The sequence below is a fragment of the Platalea leucorodia genome, assembly GCF_965183815.1.
Source record: "Platalea leucorodia genome assembly, chromosome: 2".
NCBI lineage: Eukaryota > Metazoa > Chordata > Aves > Pelecaniformes > Threskiornithidae > Platalea > Platalea leucorodia.
The window spans coordinates 24,847,801-24,868,309 of record NC_138824.1 but is presented as its reverse complement, the minus strand read 5'-3'; the positions used below and the strand labels follow the sequence as shown (position 1 = coordinate 24,868,309).

At 35.9% G+C, this 20,509-nt stretch overlaps 1 protein-coding gene across 3 annotated transcripts in view; it reads right to left on the bottom strand.

The window, feature by feature from the left end:
* Positions 1 to 20,058, bottom strand: part of PDS5B (PDS5 cohesin associated factor B) — a gene marked incomplete at its 5' end in the record, with an annotated part of 95,516 nt that extends 75,458 nt beyond the window's left edge. For 2 of the 3 annotated variants that reach the window (XM_082335743.1, XM_082335744.1), the window contains 7 exons: positions 908 to 1,048; positions 3,300 to 3,380; positions 10,676 to 10,802; positions 11,956 to 12,053; positions 12,153 to 12,239; positions 16,718 to 16,921; positions 19,951 to 20,058. In XM_082335743.1, the coding sequence (XP_082191869.1) occupies positions 908 to 1,048; positions 3,300 to 3,380; positions 10,676 to 10,802; positions 11,956 to 12,053; positions 12,153 to 12,239; positions 16,718 to 16,921; positions 19,951 to 20,058 (846 nt within the window). The remainder of the gene's footprint in view (positions 1 to 907; positions 1,049 to 3,299; positions 3,381 to 10,675; positions 10,803 to 11,955; positions 12,054 to 12,152; positions 12,240 to 16,717; positions 16,922 to 19,950) is intronic. The other variant, XM_082335745.1, reaches the window with a different exon arrangement.
* Positions 20,059 to 20,509: the final 451 nt, after the last annotated feature.

The following is a 20,509-nucleotide window of genomic DNA, read 5'->3' as shown; positions in this document are numbered from 1 at the left end:
CACTATAATAAATATTGCAGTGAGAACTGGCCAAAGGTTCTACAAACCTAAAATCTGTCCTCAATAATACATGCAAATTTAAAAGTTGCCCACTGCACATTAGCCCTCAAGTTTAGTAACAAATCACTTTCAAACTTAGTAATATAAAACTAATCAAATTCCCCACTTCCACAGAAATCTTGTAGAATGACAAACAGAATAAAAGTATTGCAGAATACAGGGAGTAGCATTATACTGATTTTCTGCAAGTGATGGAGACACTCTGAAATGGTAGAAAGTAAAAAAAATACCTATTAAAATAGATAGCTAGCACCAGATATCCTTCAGACATAAGAAATAAGCCTGAAAATTCATAAGAGTCATTGTAGCAATGACTAGAAGACATATGTATAGAGTCCAATGCTCTGTTTCCACCTGTCACAGACCTTCTATTTAGACAAAATTGTCAGTACATCAGTTTCCATTAACATGGAGCCCAACTTCTCCCTGCCAAAATTCACTATTCTGAACAGATATACTTTCTCTGCACAGCTAGCAGCACAAGATACTTTCAACATATTAAAGCCTTTCACAATAAATACTACAATAAACCAAGGAACAAAACAGGTCAGATTCTCAAGTCATCAAAAAAATCAAGTTATTGCTTGAAAGACACAAGCCAAAAAGAACCCCAAACAACCAAAACCCAACATATGCGCACATGCACTGTAGGTTAATACATTTGAAGTTAATACTCTTTTTGAGGGTTTTTATGATTTTTTCCTTTAAACAATGCAGAGACAGTACATTTTACATATAAGTACTATTTTTATATGCTAAATCATTTCATGAACTTGTAAGTAAAAAAAATCATATTAATAGTCAAAGCACAGATTTCAAATATATAGAAAGTATAAGAAGTGTTTACCTTAAGTTTGAACTCAAGCTGTGGTAGAACAGAAAGCAAGAGGTGACTGTCAATATTGTATAACTCCAGAATCAAGTCAAACACGTGCTCTGACAGGTCACTAATTGATGTTTTACCAAGCATGAGGACCTGATTGAAGAACTGGAAAATAAAACAGAGTAAACATCAATAACGAGTATATATACACTCTTCTAAATACTATGCTTGTCTACCACTAAATCTACCTTTTAATCTTACAACATTTATTTCACCACAATTAAACAAAGGGGGGGAGGGGGGCGGGCATGCATAGATCAGGACGACTCTGTAGTAGAAATCTTAAAATATCATTGTTTTGTAATCAATATTGTGCATAAAGGAAGGCACATAAAAAGTGATGTTTAGTTTACCATAGGAAGCCTACAAATAATTTAAGAAACACAACTTTAGAGGAGTTCCAGTGCATCAGATATTTTTACAATATATTACTATAATTAGAGTTATTTCACTATTGAGAACAATCACTTTAAAAGCATTCTAACATTTAGTCAAAACAAGGCTGAAACAACTGGCTAATTGCTACACTACACAGTTGACAGGGTAAGGAGTTGTAAGTAAAAGCATAGGAATTAATAACTGACTGTTCCAGAATTTATATTTACAAGCAGCATAATGCAGCTGTAAGGCAATTGTTCCTGGTAAACTTGACAGACTTGAGGGAAACTTCATACTTACCAGTAAAGAAAATATTTTCTAATATCAAGTATTAATTCCACACTACTTTAAACTATATCCTCTCATAATAGATGGGTAAGAAGTAACTAAATAGGAGAATACTACCCCCTACTTGTAAGGGGGGGGGGGGGGGGGGGGCAGGGATAGGGGACGGGGACAAGGGGGGCATAATTTGGAAAATTTTTCTTCTCTTTGGGTTAAAAGAATACACAAGCGTGGCTAAACAAATCATACTATTCCCACCTGCCACTAAGGCAAGAGAATACACTTAACTGGCACTTTAGTTTCCTATTCCCAAACTTAGGACAGATGAACATCATGACCCTCTGTACCTGATGAGGTTAATCATATCAGTAAAGAAACTAAGAACATGAAGACTACCACTTTTCAAGATTATAAAGTGAACGCCAACAAGTGATGCAATAGAAAAAGTCAACAGTTTCTAGTAATAATGACTAGAAAACAACAGATAAGCACATTTCATTAGAAGTTAAAGACTCCATACTGTCTTGCAGAAAAGTTTTCCTTTTCTGGATACAGAGTTGCCTAGAATGTATATATTTCTGGTTAGGCAACTAACTCCTACTGTATCTTTAATATATTTTAAGAAAGAAAGTAACTTTCAAAACAAAGAAACCAGAGAGCATAATATTTCCCACTTGTGGGAAACCAAGAACAGAAGACTGCATGTACATATTTTCCGTAAGAGGAAGATTCTTATTGTACAGACTTCCTTAAAACCCACAAAATGTCACCCAGTTTGTAATCTAACTTTACAAATGAACAACATTAAAAACACGTTCCCATGTAGCAATACCTTCCCAAACAGCAGGTTTGACTAACAGGTTTGGAATAAGAGCTTTCACTGAAGATTTATTTTTTTAAATCCTAGAAGGTACCCACTTTCCAAGTACCACAAGTGTTACAAGTCTGAAAGCAACAAAAAACATTGACAATTTTCTATTGTTTTCAAGCTGTTGAGGTTTTGGACAGCTGCCATGAGACCTGCTAAATCCTTAACTGCTTTTAAAAAAAAAAAAAAAAAGGTAATTTTTTTTTTTCTATTGTGCAACTTAATTTAGAGCATACTCCTGTCTAATCTTTACTTCCTCTCATCCCTCTTCTCTTGCAATGCCTGTGATGCCTACACTCAACTTGGCTACAACCCTCAATCCACTCACTGCTTTTTTTCCTTACTATCTATTCTTAGATTCTGTTTCCTCTTCTTCTCCTGTGAAAATGGCATTAAAATTCTGCGCTATCTTCACTTCTCTTAGCTTCTAAACAGTCTCATCTCCTCACTAGAAAAAGAATTTTGCCACAGGAACAATGTATTTATATATTTTTATCAGAACAATACCTATAAGTACATTTGGTTTTCCAGTGACATTAAGGATTGAGGCGCAAGGCCTCCCAAGACAGCAGAAAGTAAACTATCCATTCTATTTCAGAAATCAAAATTGTTATGGGCTTAGTCATTTCTATATGGTAAAGAATTAGACTCAAAGGGACAGGTTACGCAGTGCTTCATTAATGTAGCAATACTCTCAAAGAACAATCGAGAATTTGTAAAAGTTCTTTTACAGCCCTATTTGACTATATGCAATTCATTCTTTTTATAATACAGCTCAGTTAAAAAATGTATTGATTTCCATGTTTGTTTGCAGTCTTCACTTACATTAGTAATGTACGGTTCAATTGCTTGCGCTGTCCTCTTTAGTAAAGCCTTTGCCAAATCATAGGCTTGCTTGTTTAAATTCTGGGAGGAAAAAAACAGAAATAAATTCAAGCACATGCATTAAAAATAAATACGAAAATTTAAAGCTACCATGTACTGGTAAATGTGTTAAAGACATAGCCTGTTCTTTTTATACTTTCAGTTGTAAAGACAATATAGTAAAAACAAACCTAGTCCAAACAGAGCTTTGTAGTCTCCACTGATATTACTGAGAAAACTCTTTCCTGGCAAATCGGGGCTTACTTTTCAGTTGCCCATCTAAGCCTGACACTCACTGAAGTCAGTTCCTGCATTTTACTGCTGCTCCTTATCAGCTTCCCCAAAAAACAGGAAAGCGATATAAAGCAACACCAAGGCATTTACAGTCACCACAGAAACAAGGCTCTGAACAGGATTGTGGTAGAAGGTACAAGTCTGTCCTTGCATCAAGCAGCCACCTGTGAACCACCATCACAGTCTCCCCATAGTACCTCCCAAAGATACTCAGTCTGTTTGACTGAGATAGCAAAGAAAAAACCCTAGAATTTTAGTCCATGAACAAAAAAGAGTGAAGAATACAAATTAATGAGATTCTAATGCAAAAACCAATTAAAAAACCACCACCCCACAACATTCCTATCCCTCATTTGTCTAATTGCATTATCGCTCTATCATTGTTTCCTTCCTTTCCCAGCCTGTGTTGTCCACCCTCTAGGTGCTATGTCCTTTCTCCAATTTCTATCTCACAGCTATCTTTCAAAAATTTTCAGAAGAAAATGCAACTCAGCCCTTGTGACACCCACTGCAGACTTGAATAACATATAGAAGAATGAAGGAAAAGTCTTCAATACCAAATAGTCTTTTAATAGGTGAAGTCTCTGTAAAAATATAGCTCCCCCAATTTTGATTGGTCTTTGCAATTTAAAAAAAAACAGCATATTCCATTTACAAGACAACAATATAAAGGGGCAGTCTGTGGTTGTTTTTTCTAGATACATCTCATCCATAAAAGGAGAAAAACCTTCCTTTTAGTACAATGAAAAGCAAACACAAGATGCTTTGCCACACCTGGTTCTTCATAGCTATCTGAATGAAAAAGAGAAGATTTGCAAAGAGATGTAGAGTACTGTCTGTAATTTCAAAAACTGTGTAAAACCATAGGGTTCTAGACAGCAGTGGGAACAGATTAACATTTTCTGTTAATATAAAACAAAAGGAGTCTTTGACTTGCCTACTGATGAAATTAAGTTAGGTGACTAAAGTCAAAAGTCTATGAAGATTCATGCCTGAAGTATCTGTTTTACTCAGAGGGCTACTACAGAAGGCGAATAAAAATCCCAATTCTGGCAAGACACTCAAATGCTTGCATAAGATGCTAATATCCTTGTAATTTCCTCTTCTCTTATCTAATCAAGATACAAGGGTCAACATTGGCAGTCTTTTTACAAAATTGTACAGCTGTTTCATGTCCCAGAAAAGAGAAGGTTTGGCATGCTAGATTGCTCTTTATGGTTAATATAAAAAAACAAACCCAAAAACCAACAAAAAACCAAACACACAACCCAAAGACAAAAACAAAACAAAAACCAACCCCCAACCACCATTTCCACCTGTATCTCTTGTTTTCTGTTATTTAGCTAGAGTTGTGACTGTTCAGGAAGTAATAGGCACAAATAACTGTAATAAGGATTGTACGTCACTTGCAATTCTTGCTCTGATCCTTCTTGACTTCCACAGTTCACCTCCACCAAAACAAAGAAAACAGTTTTCACCTGGGTAAGAGTGAACTCCAGATCATGAGCAAGATCTGATTTACATATAAAACAAGTCTGAACAGCATAGCAGAGTTCCAACAGGCGGATCTGTTTTGATTCACATCAATTACAGTTTCAGTTTGTATCTTTCACACAGCAGTTCATTTTTAAAAAGCTGCTGTAATTCATCTACACAACTAGTAATAACTAAAGTTGAAAAAATTAAACATAAATTCTTACATAGTCTTCGGAAAGGAAGTCTGAAAGAACAGAGATCTTTCATAATGAAGCCACTGAAGGCCAGGCAAAAGATCTCCCAACACCTTAATGTTTGCCAAGATAAATGCTAGAAGTAGCTATTTGCAACCCTGAGTAACGTATTCATATTACACTTCATTCTACCTAAAAAAAAGCTGTAAAGAGAAGAAATAGTCTAGATCACAACTGGCTAAGGAAAGTTAACTATTTTTTTCATGCCTTATGCACTTGATTTAATTGTGCCAATACCCAGGGCCCTCAAACATCCAGAGGCTGAACTTTCTGAAAATAACAATGCCAAAGAAATCTTAAAAGCACACAAGAAAGTTTTCTTCTCCCTTTTCCAGCTTCAGGATAAAAGCAGAAACAAGAAAAAGTGACACTGCCTTAGCTGAAATGAAAACAGGAGCAACCCAGGCCATTACCAAATAGGTTCAAAGATCTTTCATAAAATGTCAGACCTATCTTTCTGACTAATTTAACAGCCACAAAGATACTCTAAACTTTGCCTGAAGGAGAAATTTTATAAGGGTAAGACCTAATTTAACAAATTTCTTCTCTGTGTTTATCTAACTCTTCTATCATTATCCTCTCTTCAATCTTTCCATACATTCAGAAAAAAATTGACATGTACTTCAAGATCTTTTCATGATTTAAGAAGGCCCTGACTGATAGGGACAATCATCTTAATCAGGATGCCTCTAAGAGCATGTAAGCACCCAGTAGGGATAAGCTTTCGAGAGTCCTGAATTGGTTGGAAACTAAGCCATCAGCTGGCAACACTGTTTAAAGTAATCATTAGTAATTACTACATTTTGAAGGAAAAAGCAGAAATAAGTATTGATTGATAAGGACAAAACAAAGAAGAACCCATGAAAAGGCAGAACACATCTTCTGCTAGATAACTGAGAAGTCACATTTAACATCTAAAATAGACTTATATGATGCTGCAAACAGACCTTTTCACCAAAAAAAACTCCATTTTTTTTTCCCACAAAAGAATGTTAATAAACAGAGGAGAGCTTTTTTTTTTTTAATGCTTAGAATGCCTTCAGCAATAATATTTGAAGACAGACCGTCTTTGTCAGCCTAAGTGCTCTCCTTTGTCTCAATTCCTACCACAAGTTTTGTGTATATATGGCCAGCATTTCAAGCTTTTTATGCTTCTGGAAGACATTAGGAGTTTTGCCAACTCATTTTTCATACCTGCTCTTCTCTAGAATGCTTGACAAACTTCTACTGCAGACACAAGAAGCAGTAGCAACCTCTCTGACAGCATGGCACAGACATTTTTGCGTATATATAGACAATGCTCTGCAGGACAGTTTACCACAGAGCCAAAAATCATTTGTACTGGCACAACAGGGTTAGCAGTGATGGAAATGCATACCCACTGATTTTTTTCAGTTACTTTTCCAGTTGCCTCTGAATGTCCAATTTAACACAGCTCAAAGAAATAAGAGTGAAATAATTTGTACTCATCCTTTAAAAGAAAAAAAAAAAAAAAAAAAGAAAACAAATGCATGTCCCTTATTTTTTTCTTCAAAAAGGATGACTAGCTAGCATCAATCCAGTCCTTAATTGTATAAATTTAGGAGTAAAATGAAATGTTAAGTCTGTATCTAGAGCAAATATCCTTAAAAAAAACATACATTTTAACATGATGTTTTCCTGGAATTTTAAGAGTCTTCAATTTTATTCTTATTATCAGTGGCATAGCAGCAGAATTCGTATCCAACAGCACTTGACAAAACAGTTTTAACAGACTCTCCAGTTCTGCTGGGGGAGGGAAACAGGTTTTTAAGGATGGCTGACAAAGAAAAAGCTCAGCTGAAGTGTTGCCAAGATAGATAACACTAATTATTAAGCAAATTCCTAGTAGAGACAGTTAGGAATTTAATTGTCAATATCACTTTTTTTGAAAAGATAAGCATGTAAAGCATGTGGGATGTGCAATGTGGGATTCCCTGTTGTACTCCTGAGGCTGAAAATGGAACACTCTGGCAAACACTCAAGGAAATAAAGTACAATTTGCCTTCTAACACACTGCACAAACACAAAATTGTTTACAGGTGCTGCCATAAAGGCTTTATAATCTAAAAAGACAATTAAAAGGGAAAGGAAAACTATTAATTTTTCTTGCCTTTTCATATTGACTACCTCTCCCTTGCTTCTGGTCATTTCTGGGTTTAGAACACTATTTATTTCATTCCCTTTTTAATATAATCCTATCAAAAGAATTCCAGTGGAGTACATAGAAAAGAAGGAGAAACCACAAAAGGAAAAAAATAATTAAACATCAAAGAAATTAAGAGTTGAGCACATGGTCAGACAAGTTAAGTTTACTGTTTTATTGAATTATCTGATACCTGCTGTACTACTCAAGCAAGTCTCTGCATATGCTAACATACCTGTTTTATGATACTAGCATCAGCCACTTTCATTCAGGTTTACATCAATATGGTTTTTATTGTAGCCAAGTGAGATGGATGACAAACTCAAGTGAGCTAGAGCAGCTCAGACTACTGCAGTGACTACTAATTATGGTAGACAGACATTTGATAGTACGTCATGTCCCCAGTATATGCTCCTTATGCCTGAGTTTTTGCAGTCGTTTTGCAAGCAGCATTGCTTGTTAGACTTACTACTTGGGACTACGGACCATATCTGGCATTTCTCTTAGGAAAAAATATTGACCTTCATTTCAAGAGGTAACAGCATTGAGGTAACAGCATTGAATTAGCCTTTGGTAAATTTTTCAAGTAGTTACTACAACTCTTAAAAATATTCATGTAATTTTTGCATTGATCTGTCTAATGTTGAATTTCAGCCATTGCACACAGATGCTAAGGTCCATAGCATCCCGGATCCAAAATTAAAGGAGCTGTTCCCAATACACACTTACATACTGCTCCTTTGATAAATTATACAGATTAAGCTCCTCAAGTCTTCAACCAAGTGTTACCCAATACAACTGTTTCTACACCAGAAGTCATACTGGCTCTATCACTGTTTTCCAGAATACAGTCATTCTATTCACAAGGGCACGCCACATGCCCTCACATGCACAACGTTCCTTGTGGTTGTATTAAAAATACACCACTTGCCTGTGTCACTTGCTACAAACATAGTTGTTAGTATCTACAACAATCTCTCAATCTGATCATTTTCAAATCTGAGTTGGAAAAAAAAAAAAAAAAAAAAATCTATGCTCCTTCTACTCCATCAAAAATATTCTTTTGGTCCCCAGGGAATCTCACTAGATAACGACTCCCTTCTCACCATTACATCAGGACTTGTCATTATGCCATTTTTAGTGGCCAGTCTGATTTTTCAATTTCCCTTTTCCACAGCATGTACAGCTAGGTCAGCCAAGACACAGTTGTTCTTTATGGTAGACCTTATCCTTAATCCCCTTGTAGTTTTGTGCTCAATGGACATGAGTAGAAAAATTCTCACTCTGAATTCATTGCACTTTTCCAACATGACATTAGTAGCCACAGCAAGTGGTTAGATAACTATGTAAGCTCCAGAATTTTAAATAAACACTATATGAACATATTGAGATGAAACAGAAAAATACTAGAAGCTTCTTTCCACTAGTATGAAAAAGGTTAAAAAAATTAAAACAAAGGTAAAAGTACTCAGAATATGGTCTCAAGTTATGAAACTTCCAGTTAGAAAGCAAGCTATAAACTAGCATCGTATCCAAAGAGCCAGTTTGATTAAAAGAGAAGTAGAAGAAAAACTCAAAACTCCAAATACCTTATCCTATTAAAACGTTCAGTCAGTAACTTTAAATCCACAATAAACCAGAATTGTTTCAATGCTATAGCCAATCTAACAGGATGCAAATTCTTCAACTCAAAATCAGTTTATTAAACATGAATCAAAAACAGTATAGTCAAATTAAGTTCAACACAGGTGACACAATGAAACAACAGATGCTTAACAACTGAGAAAGTACACACTAAAGTATTTTGCATAGTCTTGCTTTTGTTTCTTGTATTCCAAGGCTTTACTTCATAAATCTGAGTTTTAGCCACACAAACTTCAGTGTGGTCCTGGCACAAACGTACTAGACTCCTTGAAGGACACAGCCGAAACATGCCCAGTGAAAAAAAAAGTGACTGACCTATCCGAAGCATTTAGTCTTTGACTGTCAACAGAAAAATAACTTATGTGCCATTTATTTACTGAAATTGGTGGCTTCTGGTAAGGCACACTGTGTTGCACTACTTGCTATATTCTTCAGAGAGAACCTTATGAAAAGTCTACTCAGTTTCTTCAGGTACACCACCTTTTTGGGGGGTTTTGTTGTTGTGGTTTTTTTGGGGGTGTTTTTTGATTTTGTTTGTTTGGGGTTTTTTTTGAAACAAAGGGCATTCCGAAGCTGAAAAAATCTCCCAGTTAATACCCACTTAACCTTACTGTATTTTCTAAGAAGTATGTTAGCCTTTTCCTGTACACATTTAAAAAAAAAAAAAAAAGCGCTGTCAGATGACAGCCAGAACTGCCCAAAATCCAGCTAACTACACACTTCCTAGATAATTTCCCAGATTTTTTTTTTTGTCATACACAACTTATACGTCATGTTCTACGCTGTAGCCCAAGAGTTCCAGTAGGACTCAGCTAGTTTTCTGAAGAAAGAAGTCAGGCTTCCTTTCTTTTTAAATATTTAAGTGTCACAACACATGCAAAGTTTAAAGTTTTTCCTCAGTTCATCTGTAGGATACTTTTTTTTTTGACAAAATATTATTCATTAAGGAAAGACAGCCATCACTTGGGCTCTTCAGGCACCACTATTTCTGAACAGTTAGTTCCATGGCTGCATCAAAAACATACCAACGTACTTTCAATAACACCCAGTCAACAGTTCTGAAATACACCGGAGCCAACTACAAATCAGCCATCATAACTTCTTCCCTCCCACTTAGGGCAGCACATTAGTTTGAACTGTTGATAGAGCATTACACTAATTAAAACCTTTCCAAAGGATATACCTATCTTTTATATTAAGTTCTACTGGTATTAACCATATATAAAAAACCTGTGTACAAATTCAAATGATATTAAAGCTTTTAGATTACTATGACCACTGATACTTTGGTTTATGGCAAGTGAATCAAAACAATGAAACGCTATTGAATTTTCCAGCTCTCAAAAAGGATTTGTTTGCTAAAAAAACCAACCAAACAAAAAAAAAAATCCAAGTAATAGGAACACAGTTGCTACAGGTATTCTCACAATGAAATCTAAATATCTGAATACATACATCCAACAAATCACAACTACAAAATAAATTAAGCCACTATTAAGTCTTACCTTATGTGCTGGCACTAGATTAACTAACACTGTATCCAAAAGTTCCTGCGACACAGTATCTCCCTCACAAATGATAGAGCTCATTAGATCAACCATGTGCATGTGTACTTTTTGGTTATGACCGTTGCTGAAATTAAAAACAAGAATTCTTAGTGTACTGTTCACATAAAGTACAACTTCCATTCCAAGTACTCCCTATAGTGATGCCAAACAACAAAGAATATAATAGTCAAATCACAAGTTTTCTTAGAAGTCAAAATACTTAAGTTTCTCTGCTGCATATACCACTTTCCAAAATGTTCTTCAATCTCATGCCCTCTTCATTTACTATTGTAGTAAAAGAGTAAGAGGACTGTATCTGCCCCTACCATGAAAAGACAGTGTATTAGAACATCCCTCCCTTCTACTCAATGCTGGTGAGACTTCATCTGGAGTCCTGTATCCAGTTCTGGGCTTCCCAGCATAAGGGAGACATGGACATCCTGGAGTCGGTCCAGCAAAGGGCCACAAAGATGATTAAGGGACTGGAGCAGCTCTCATACAAGGAGAGGCTGAGTGAGCTGACTGTTTTGTTTTTTTTTTTTTAGCCTTGAGAAGAGATGGCTTAGGGAGGAACTTATCATTATGTTTAAATACCTGATGTTGGGAGTAAAGAAGACAGTGCCAGACTCTTCTCAGTGGTGCCCAGTGACAGGACAAGAGGCGATGGACACAAGGTGAAATACAGGACATACCATTTAAATGTAAGAAAGAGAAACTTTTTAAATGTAAGGGTAATTAAGCACTAGAACAGGTTGCCCAGAGAGGCCATGGGGTCTCCATCCTTGGAGATGCTCAAAACCCAACTGGCTACAGTCCTGGGCAATCTGCTCTAGCTGACCCCGATTTGAGCAAGGGGGGCAGACTAGATGATCTCTAGCAGTACCTTCCAGTGTCCACTATTTTCTGACTCATGTTTTTATAGCAACAATCCTCCAAATTCCTTAGAATTGCATATTGCACCATTCCCTTTCAATTTCAAGAACAAAATAAAATAAATGCAGTAAAAGACAATCAATAAGTTTCTTGGAAAAAGAGATGATTTGCAGTGTGTTTTGTTTAATTACAACAGGCAAAACTGACAGCGTGTTATAGTTATACTGCTACCATTAGTTAAACTGAATTACAAAACTAAGCTTGTTAATGCTGAAAGTCACACAACAGACTGAACACCTAGCTTAGAAACATCTGACCTGAACCATGCAATAATATATTATAATTGGGGGGGTGACAATACTTACTTTATTACTGAAAACAGCGTTCTGTACAACTGTGTAAAAATCTCATTGCTGTCTTCTAATTCAAAGCATATGTTATAAGACTTGACCCAAGCAATGTTCTGTGTTGAACAGGAAAAAAAATAAAAGGAGTAGTTAATCCAAGATTAAATTGAAAAATTACATTTATCAGTTACCATGAAATAAGTTACGAAGCTTACCTCAAGCAAATAAAAATATCGATTAAACTGGGGGCTTTTTGTATCTTCTAAACCCTTAAGTTGCCTTGTTATGAACATAAATATATCCTGAAAAGAAAAAAGTGATAGGTATTTAATCAATTGCAATGAGACTTTCAAAATTAAAATAATTACCTTTTTAAATTACTAGTATTATTCATCACTACAAAATACGCAGCAATGACAGACAGACTATTTCACTATCCAAAAGAAGATCTACAAAACATCACAGAGAACGTCAAGGAGTAATTTGAAAATGCTTCATGTTTCTTTAAAGGGTTGAGAAAGTAAGCTTTTCTGAGGAAGCAAAAAGTTTTTCTTTTCCAAAGAAAAAACACTCAACTTGACAAAGCAAGCGACAACTGGCTGACATGCTGCAGAAGCATAAATATCATTCAGAAGGAAAATGAATTTTACATTTTTACTTATACTGCAATAGGTTTCGGCAGCAGAAGGGGAACAAAGCAGTGGGCCACTGCAGCTTTCCTAAGAGTATTAGAATAGGATCACACTGTACTGTTTGTGCATTTCTCAAACATCATGCTACTGATGCAAATCACGTCTCTTGCAAAAACCAATAAACCAAGTTTCTCCTGCTTCCTTTATCAACTTTCAGCACCAGAAGACTTCTTCAGAAAAGTCTCACACAGAATAATTTCAAGCAGGTTATAAGGATCAGTCAATTACGAACAGAATGGAAACACATGGGAAAGTGTCTTTTTAAAATGCTTTTCACATTCAGATAATTAACAGCTGGAAATTCATAACTACTATATTAAATCAAAAGATTCAGAAGTACATATCACTAGAGACAGTGTTCACAACTTCAACTATCTATAATATTTTATCTAACAACCTAGGTATGAATCAAATAAACTCCAAGAAGGTATGAAGTTGCTACAATAAATACAAGAAAGCCTTACAGTTAACCCTGAAAAAACTATGCTAGAAATAGTCTAGAAAGCTTTTCTATAAGATTATCAAAGAACCATTTCCGCTCAACACCCAAGAATAATGATATGGACAAAAGATGAGAATGGGAGTTCCTTCTTTCTAAGGCTACAACCACAAAATCCAGCCTTAATCATTAAGCTGAGCACTTACTGTGGTTCTAGGTAAAAAACTATAATTAGATTACACATGACACCATCATCTCTTGGCAAAAAGCACAGCAAGCACATTGTTCAGAGATACGGCTACATTAATGTTTGAGTTTGGATCAAGATTGTGCCTCTGAAGTTCTAAATAAGGATGATCAGAAGAATCACTGTTTGATTCACACTTCAGATCAGTTACAGAGTACACAAACTAGACTCTAGTTGAAATTAAACCAGACAACACAGTTCAAAGGACACGCCTAATGGACTCCAGCCATTAAAGAGCATTCAGTCCACAAACAAAAGCCAGTCTGAAGAATCTCCTCTTAAAAACTAGTGCCTAGACCACTAGCAGGCCAGCAGCCCACCCAAAAGGAGTTCCATCATCTGAAAAACTGGTACACCGGAAGGTGCTGTGAAGTTTAGAAGACATAAAAAATGAGTCTCAGTAAAGGATAAGATTCAATTAAAGAAGAAAGCGAGCAACTGAGAGAATGACCAATGCCAAATATAAAAACTATTTCATCTTAGAACTCATGGCCTATGTATGATTATTCTATTAAACTTGTACAGATGAACCTCAATCAGTGCAAAAATGGATTGTGTTCATTTAACAAAGTATCTTTATTTTTTTATCCTGCAGCTCAGTACGAACACTTATTTACTGAACATGATTCATAGACCCTATTGAGACCAAAACTAGTTTTCCAAATTTTTATCAAGTACACATCACTGTGTTGTATATGAATACACTTATTAATGAATAGCATACACGTACAATACGTCTAGCATCTGAATGCTTCGCAAATAATAATGGCATCATTTGAAAGAGTAATAGTTTACTCCTATTTATTTTTTCCTCTTCCTGTTATAAAGGAAGCAAGACAGACTAAACTCAAAAGCACTCACTAATTTTTAATACCTAGTGTAATACAACCCCAAAATTTTCTCTTCTGTGAGCATACAGAATATACTATCTGAACACGCATTTATAAACACAAAACACAGGATAAAATAAACTTTGGCTGCAGCTAAGAAACTGCAACATTTTCACAAATTGGACAATATGGTTTCACATCAGACTTCATAAAGCAAGTCTACATTAGAATGCAGACACTAAAACCAAAATTGCTTATACTTCAACTTTAGGAAGAACATTGAATGTTTTTTGTGGATTGCTGTCTTGATACCAGTTAACCACATAATAGCTTCAGTAAGCATCAGAGCCATGGCTTTCACCACAGAACATATCCAGATAGTTGAAGTTCTGCTACCACATACACCCTTAAACATCTCCACTTCAACTGAGTCAGGCAGACAGCCTGTTTGTCCAAGTAGTTTTCTTTGATACATACCGGTGATTATAACACCTCCCCCCTAGAAAATTAGATTTGGGCTCTAGGGTTCCCCCAAACTGAGGAGGACTTAAGTTAGAAGTTTCCAGATCCCAGAAGAGCAATCCTGCTCCAGTTCTGCTTTTAGCCTATTCGTGGCTTTTTCTATCCCTGTTATCAAAGCTCTTTCAACACTCGGTGAGGAATGTAAGACTTATACTGAGGACACACAAAAGAGAGGGAAACCTCAAATTCTGATCCCTCCTCTCAGTATCTCACTTGCACAATGCATAAATTAGAGAGCCAAAGAGTCTGAAGCAAGGGCAAAAACTTAAATTTTAAGTTTTCCCCTCTCAAGAAATTACCCCTTTCAGCACTTCCCTCTGCCATCTTTGACTTTGGTGCTAAACATACTAGAAGAGACTCAAAGCTGCAGTATGGATATGATACTAAATACTGGGTAAAAATAGTGCCAAGATACAACCCAAGAGGAAGAATTCTTCCTCTTACCTCTTTGTCATAAAGTGGAGGGAACTCTTCAACATGTGTATCAGAGCTTGTCCTGCAACCACAAAAGCTGTGTTCAGCGGAAACGTGCTTGCAAAAACTTACCTCAACAGCCCCAGGCAAAGGTCTCTATTGTTTGTCCTTTATTTCTCAAAATGTGTTTAGAAATCTGCACCAAGAAACTGAATTCTGAAATCTGCACAGATTACAGAACTGAATGCTGACAGTGGAAGTTCCTAGTCTGTTCAGAGCTCTATCCAAGTAGTAGTAGTATGCTTATACAGCAAGTATGAGATCAGTAATGTAAACCTTCCAATATTATATACTATAAAATCTGAAACTTAGTAGCATCTGATAGACGAAATTCTGTAAGGAGGAATATTATCACTTGTTAACACACCCCAGAAAAAGAGAAAAAAAACCTCTAAGCCTAACAAGCAAAGGAAAACATATGCTCAAAACTGAAGTAGAAATCAGGATGCCTCAAAAACAGACTTAAATATAGCACGGTAGAGAAAGCTAATGTTTGTTTCCAGTTGAAGATGGTATAATCAATAAGTAAGGTAACTAGATAGTTGTGTAACCACAGGTGCAACAACTCAGAATTAAGAAAACACAGCCAACAGAAATCCCTAGGTATCTCTCCAGTATGTCTGGTAACGAAGGATGTACTACAGTTGAAACTGTACTGTTTGCCCTACTTATGAAGCACTTCTGGTGTAACCACTAGATCAGAAATTGAGTGATTTCTTCCACTGTAATACATATACCTTCCACCACAACCATCTTACCCTACTGTGGAAAAAACAAACAAACCCCAAAACAAAACAAAAAAAGCCCCCACACACTTTTAAATCAGGGAGACAAAAAAACCCCACATTTTGCAGAAAATCTTGCAGGGGAAGATAACACTATAAGACTCAGTGCATCACTCTAGATTCAAACTGTGTAAGGGAAGTAGTTTGATGTTGTGAGTTGGAAAGAAAGTTAGATTTCTATTAAAAAGTAAAAAAGAACAAACACAAAACAATCTAAAATTTGATTTTTCTGAAACAATGCAGCAGATCTGTACTGCCTTTTAAAACCTGGCATTTCTCTATCAACCATCTCCATCTAGTGGGATCAGTGATGTTTGTAATTGCAGAATTTTCCAATTCATATCAGAAATAATTATCCTCTGTTTCTTTGTTTCAATAGGGCCTTTATTTATGAAAATGCAGTAATCATCTCTTGGTAGATTAATTGGAAACAGCAGGGGTATTTTCCTAATTGAAGGAATTAGCTATCTTGCAAGAGATTATGATAGAAACTATAGACATATCAATAATTCTAAAGTAACAGACCGCTATCTGCAAATCCCAATGACAGTTCAATAAAATATTTATTTTCAATATAAACCCAAAACTTTACAAGTTATTGGAAGATATACTACATATCACTTCATCTGATGAACCTGACCAAATGTCCCTATCCCTGAATCTAGTGAAAACCTTGGATTGCTCAGGCTGAACCAGAAATAAAGGGAGAAATTAAAGAAAAAGTTATAATCAATTATATCAATCGTTCAGTTTAAAAGCCTGGTGTGGAAAAAGAGATTAATTTAATTTACCTTTAGTTTATCCGGTGAAGTGTACGGAGCTTCAGGGGCATAAATTCTGAAAATATCAGCAAGGCAACATGCTACCAACAAACGTACATCCTTATCAGGATGTTTGAGGAAAAAGTCTGAAGCAAGATGTAAAGCAAGATTTAGGTAGAGCTCCTTTTCTTCTTCAGAGTCCTGGTCCATATCCATGAAAGTTTTCACAACCATCTAAAAAGAGAGACAGACATCAGCACATAAAATGAAGTACTCTGTGTAACAAGGTCCTTATTGAAAGTTCCTTTTCTGGTTTCATGCAACTTCCATCAGAAGCATTATTAGCAATGCAGTAGTACTTGAGAAACCAGTGTCTTATTTTTCAGGGTACAGGAAGGACCTAGTCAAGTCCTCTGCCGATTGTCCCAACACACAGTCTCAGCAAAGTTACTGAAAGCCTAGCTGTAGTACTTCACATATCTTTTTGAGAAACCATATAATCAAGTTGACCAATTAAAAAAAAAAAAAAAAAAACAAAAAACCACAACAGCATTCACTGTTACGGCCATTCACTGAAAAATTTAGAAGACAGCAAAGCTTTATTCAAAATATTTATTTCTCCCTAAAGTACTTAGGGTTACAACTTATCCTCCCCTCTATTCTCTTTCAACTTCAAGTTTTTCTCTACTACTGCTCTGAGGACAAGTTTATCCCCTGTGCTGCTCAGAAGCAGAGCATGCACTTTCAGCAGAAGCATATATAAATCCAGCACAGCCCAGCAGCATGCATGTTGTCCAACAGGACTAAAATGCCCATTAGTATTATTAGGATCCAGTATACTAAAGTTATGGAAGAAAAAGAAAAAAAGTCTGGGACACAAAGTATTTAACACCCCAAGCAGAACAAAAGCAAGAAAAGCCATAATTAGTAACTGCTAGCTGGTGAGAATTCTTATATTTTAAAAAACGGTTCGGCGGAGAAATACCTATTGACAAAACAAAGTAATTATGCTTTTTGCCAACTTACTTGGATCACAGAGGCAGAGTTATTTTAAGGAGTTCAACTCTCATTAAAATTAGCAAAATGGTAATAAAGACTTAATTACACAAACCTGAGAATTAAAGTCAAAACTCCCATCTATTTCACCAGTGGAAGAAGAGATATTTCTCAAAAATAATGATGGCAGTGAAGTGTCATCGTGTGTCGTCGTCGTCGTCGTGTCCCCCCCCCCCCAAAAAACCAAACAAACAAAAAAAAAACCACCAAAACAAAAACCCCAAACAAACAAACAAAACCCCAAATGCCACAACCCTAAACCACTACAGGTTATTTTACTTTGCTATGGTTTGTTTTATTCCCCCCCCTCCCAAAAAAATTTACTGTAATTGGTCAGGTAGCAACAAATCTACTTTAAAAAAAGAAAGGACTTCTGCATAATTAGGATCACAGCAGCTGTAAAGTTTTCAAGCATATTAGAATCCTTTACTAAAAGGCACAGATGATTAGTAGCTTATGAACACATATAATTTCCATTGAAAGAAACATAAAGTCCTCCCCAGTCAGACACAAGATGAACCATTTGAAGTGCGCTGGTGCCCTTACACACTATTAAAGTAATTTGAAAACCAGAATTGTTTTCACTTCTATGGAAAGTAGTTAGATTTATATAATTAACAAAGTAATGGATAAATAGTCAGGTGTCACAAGAGTTCTTGCAACAAGTATGGTTTTTGTCTACTCTAGAAATGAACCTTCAGTTTCTCTTCCTTGACAACATAAACTTCCATACTGGTCAGGACAACAAAATCAGTCATCTTGTCTCCAGAGCAATCTGTCACAGTGTTTAAGGAAAAACAAAGAAAAACAAGCTAGTTCTCCTAGCATACCTTTCTAGCTTCCTGCAAAGCAACACGTTAGAGGATTTCTGAGCCTGAAATCGCACCCAGACCACCATGATTAATACTCCTCAAGCTTCATCTTCCAAATGTGGCCCATATTTCTCAACCCATTCAATTTTTCCCACACCTTTCTACAGTAATAAGCTTTGGAATTTAGTTAAATAACTTATGGAAAAATATGTTATTAGACTGCTGGTCTAAAATTAATGTATTTCATTAGATGATGCCTTGGTTCTTGTGTACTGAGAGAAACTGGAAAAAAATGCTCTTCTCTCACTATTCATCATTTCCAAACATTTCTCATCTTCTTTGTCTTCAGTGCTAGTTCATAACTCCAACTATTTAGTTTCTATTTCCTTTCCAAATCTACTATAACTTGGAGATGGAGTGGATCAGAAATGCGTAAGATCTGTGAGTGCTAACAAATAATCTCTTCTGCTAGGAGTCACTCATCCATAGAAGCTACAAGTGTCGTCTTCTATTCAACATCATAGAATGCAGTATACTGACTAAAGTCTACCAGCCCAATGCCTAAAGCACAGACAGGTTACTGGGGGGAGGGGAGAAGGAATCCTTGTGTTTTGGGGTTTTACTGGTTTTGGTTCATTTACCAGTAGTTTAAACTGACTTAAAACTACTTCTTAAGAAAACAAACTCCAAATTAAGCTCTTCCAGCTGTCAGAATACTTAAGGTTCCTCTCACACATCTGTTCCCTCCTGTTCCACAGAGCAAACCCGAGTTGCAGGCACTCCTTCTGCACGATACTAACAGGCCTTCCTTTTTGTGAGAGTACATGGGTAGATAAAGAACTGTAGTAACATAATTATCCCCCAAATCTCTCCAGCCTTCCTGTAGAGTTAGGCCAAATAAAGTGATCAAAAAATTCAGGAGACAGAAATATGCAGTATAATCAAAGACTACTTTCATTACAATACAGGCTAAAATAATGAGAATAAAGTGGGTTTTTATGATCAACCCAAAGAGCACAAGTGCAGAAAAGGAACGTATTCTGACACATCCATATTATTTCCAAACTTATGACTCTCTTTTCATGCTTTCCAGTATTTTCTTCTCTGAGAGTACTGACTGACTGTAGGAGCTGAAATAAAATTTAAGTAGTATTTGCAATTAGTATAGCCTATTTCCATTTGTGATTTTTAACGCATTTAGATGTTTTTGGACAAATCACTTCAAGAAAGCAGTAGAACAGAAGACACAATAACCAACAAGTTCCTCCTTCGGAGCATGGGAAAGGTAAAGCCCAAACAAAAAAATAATCCTTTCAGACAGAAAATGTAGTAATATGATCACTGAATGCTGCATACAAGAAACTTCAATCTGCAAACAGTTACTTGATTACTAACCTTTAGCCTTCTCACCATCTCTTCTTTAGATATTTTATCAGAGATTTCTTTGACTCCGGGAGGATATGTGATTTTTCCATCGTTGGCTCTCGTCTTTGAATGAGCCATGATTTCACAATTTTAAAACTGTGGAAAGAAATTAAGAAGTCAATGTCATTTAGCTAGTTTATGTTTACCTTATCTGTCCCACTTTTACAAACAAAATCCAAATAGAAATATACAGACAAAACCCATACAAAGAAAGAAAAAACTGGACAAAAGATTTTTATTGTTTTCAGTAATCTATGTTGTAGAAGACAGCAATGGTTTTGATATTCAGGTAGATTTTCCTATACTACAATAAAACTTTCAAGAAGTCCACAAAAGAAAAGCTAAAACCACTCATTCCTGAATGCATTTGATCTTCACACTTAGAGATGCAACCAAAAATCTTCTTATCTTACTGTATGAACTGTTACCACCACTTAGTAATAATAAATCCTAGCCAGCTTGGATTTTTAGACTGAGAACAGACATCTAAACTGTACTTTGTGTTTTCCAAACAAGTAAATAGAGCACA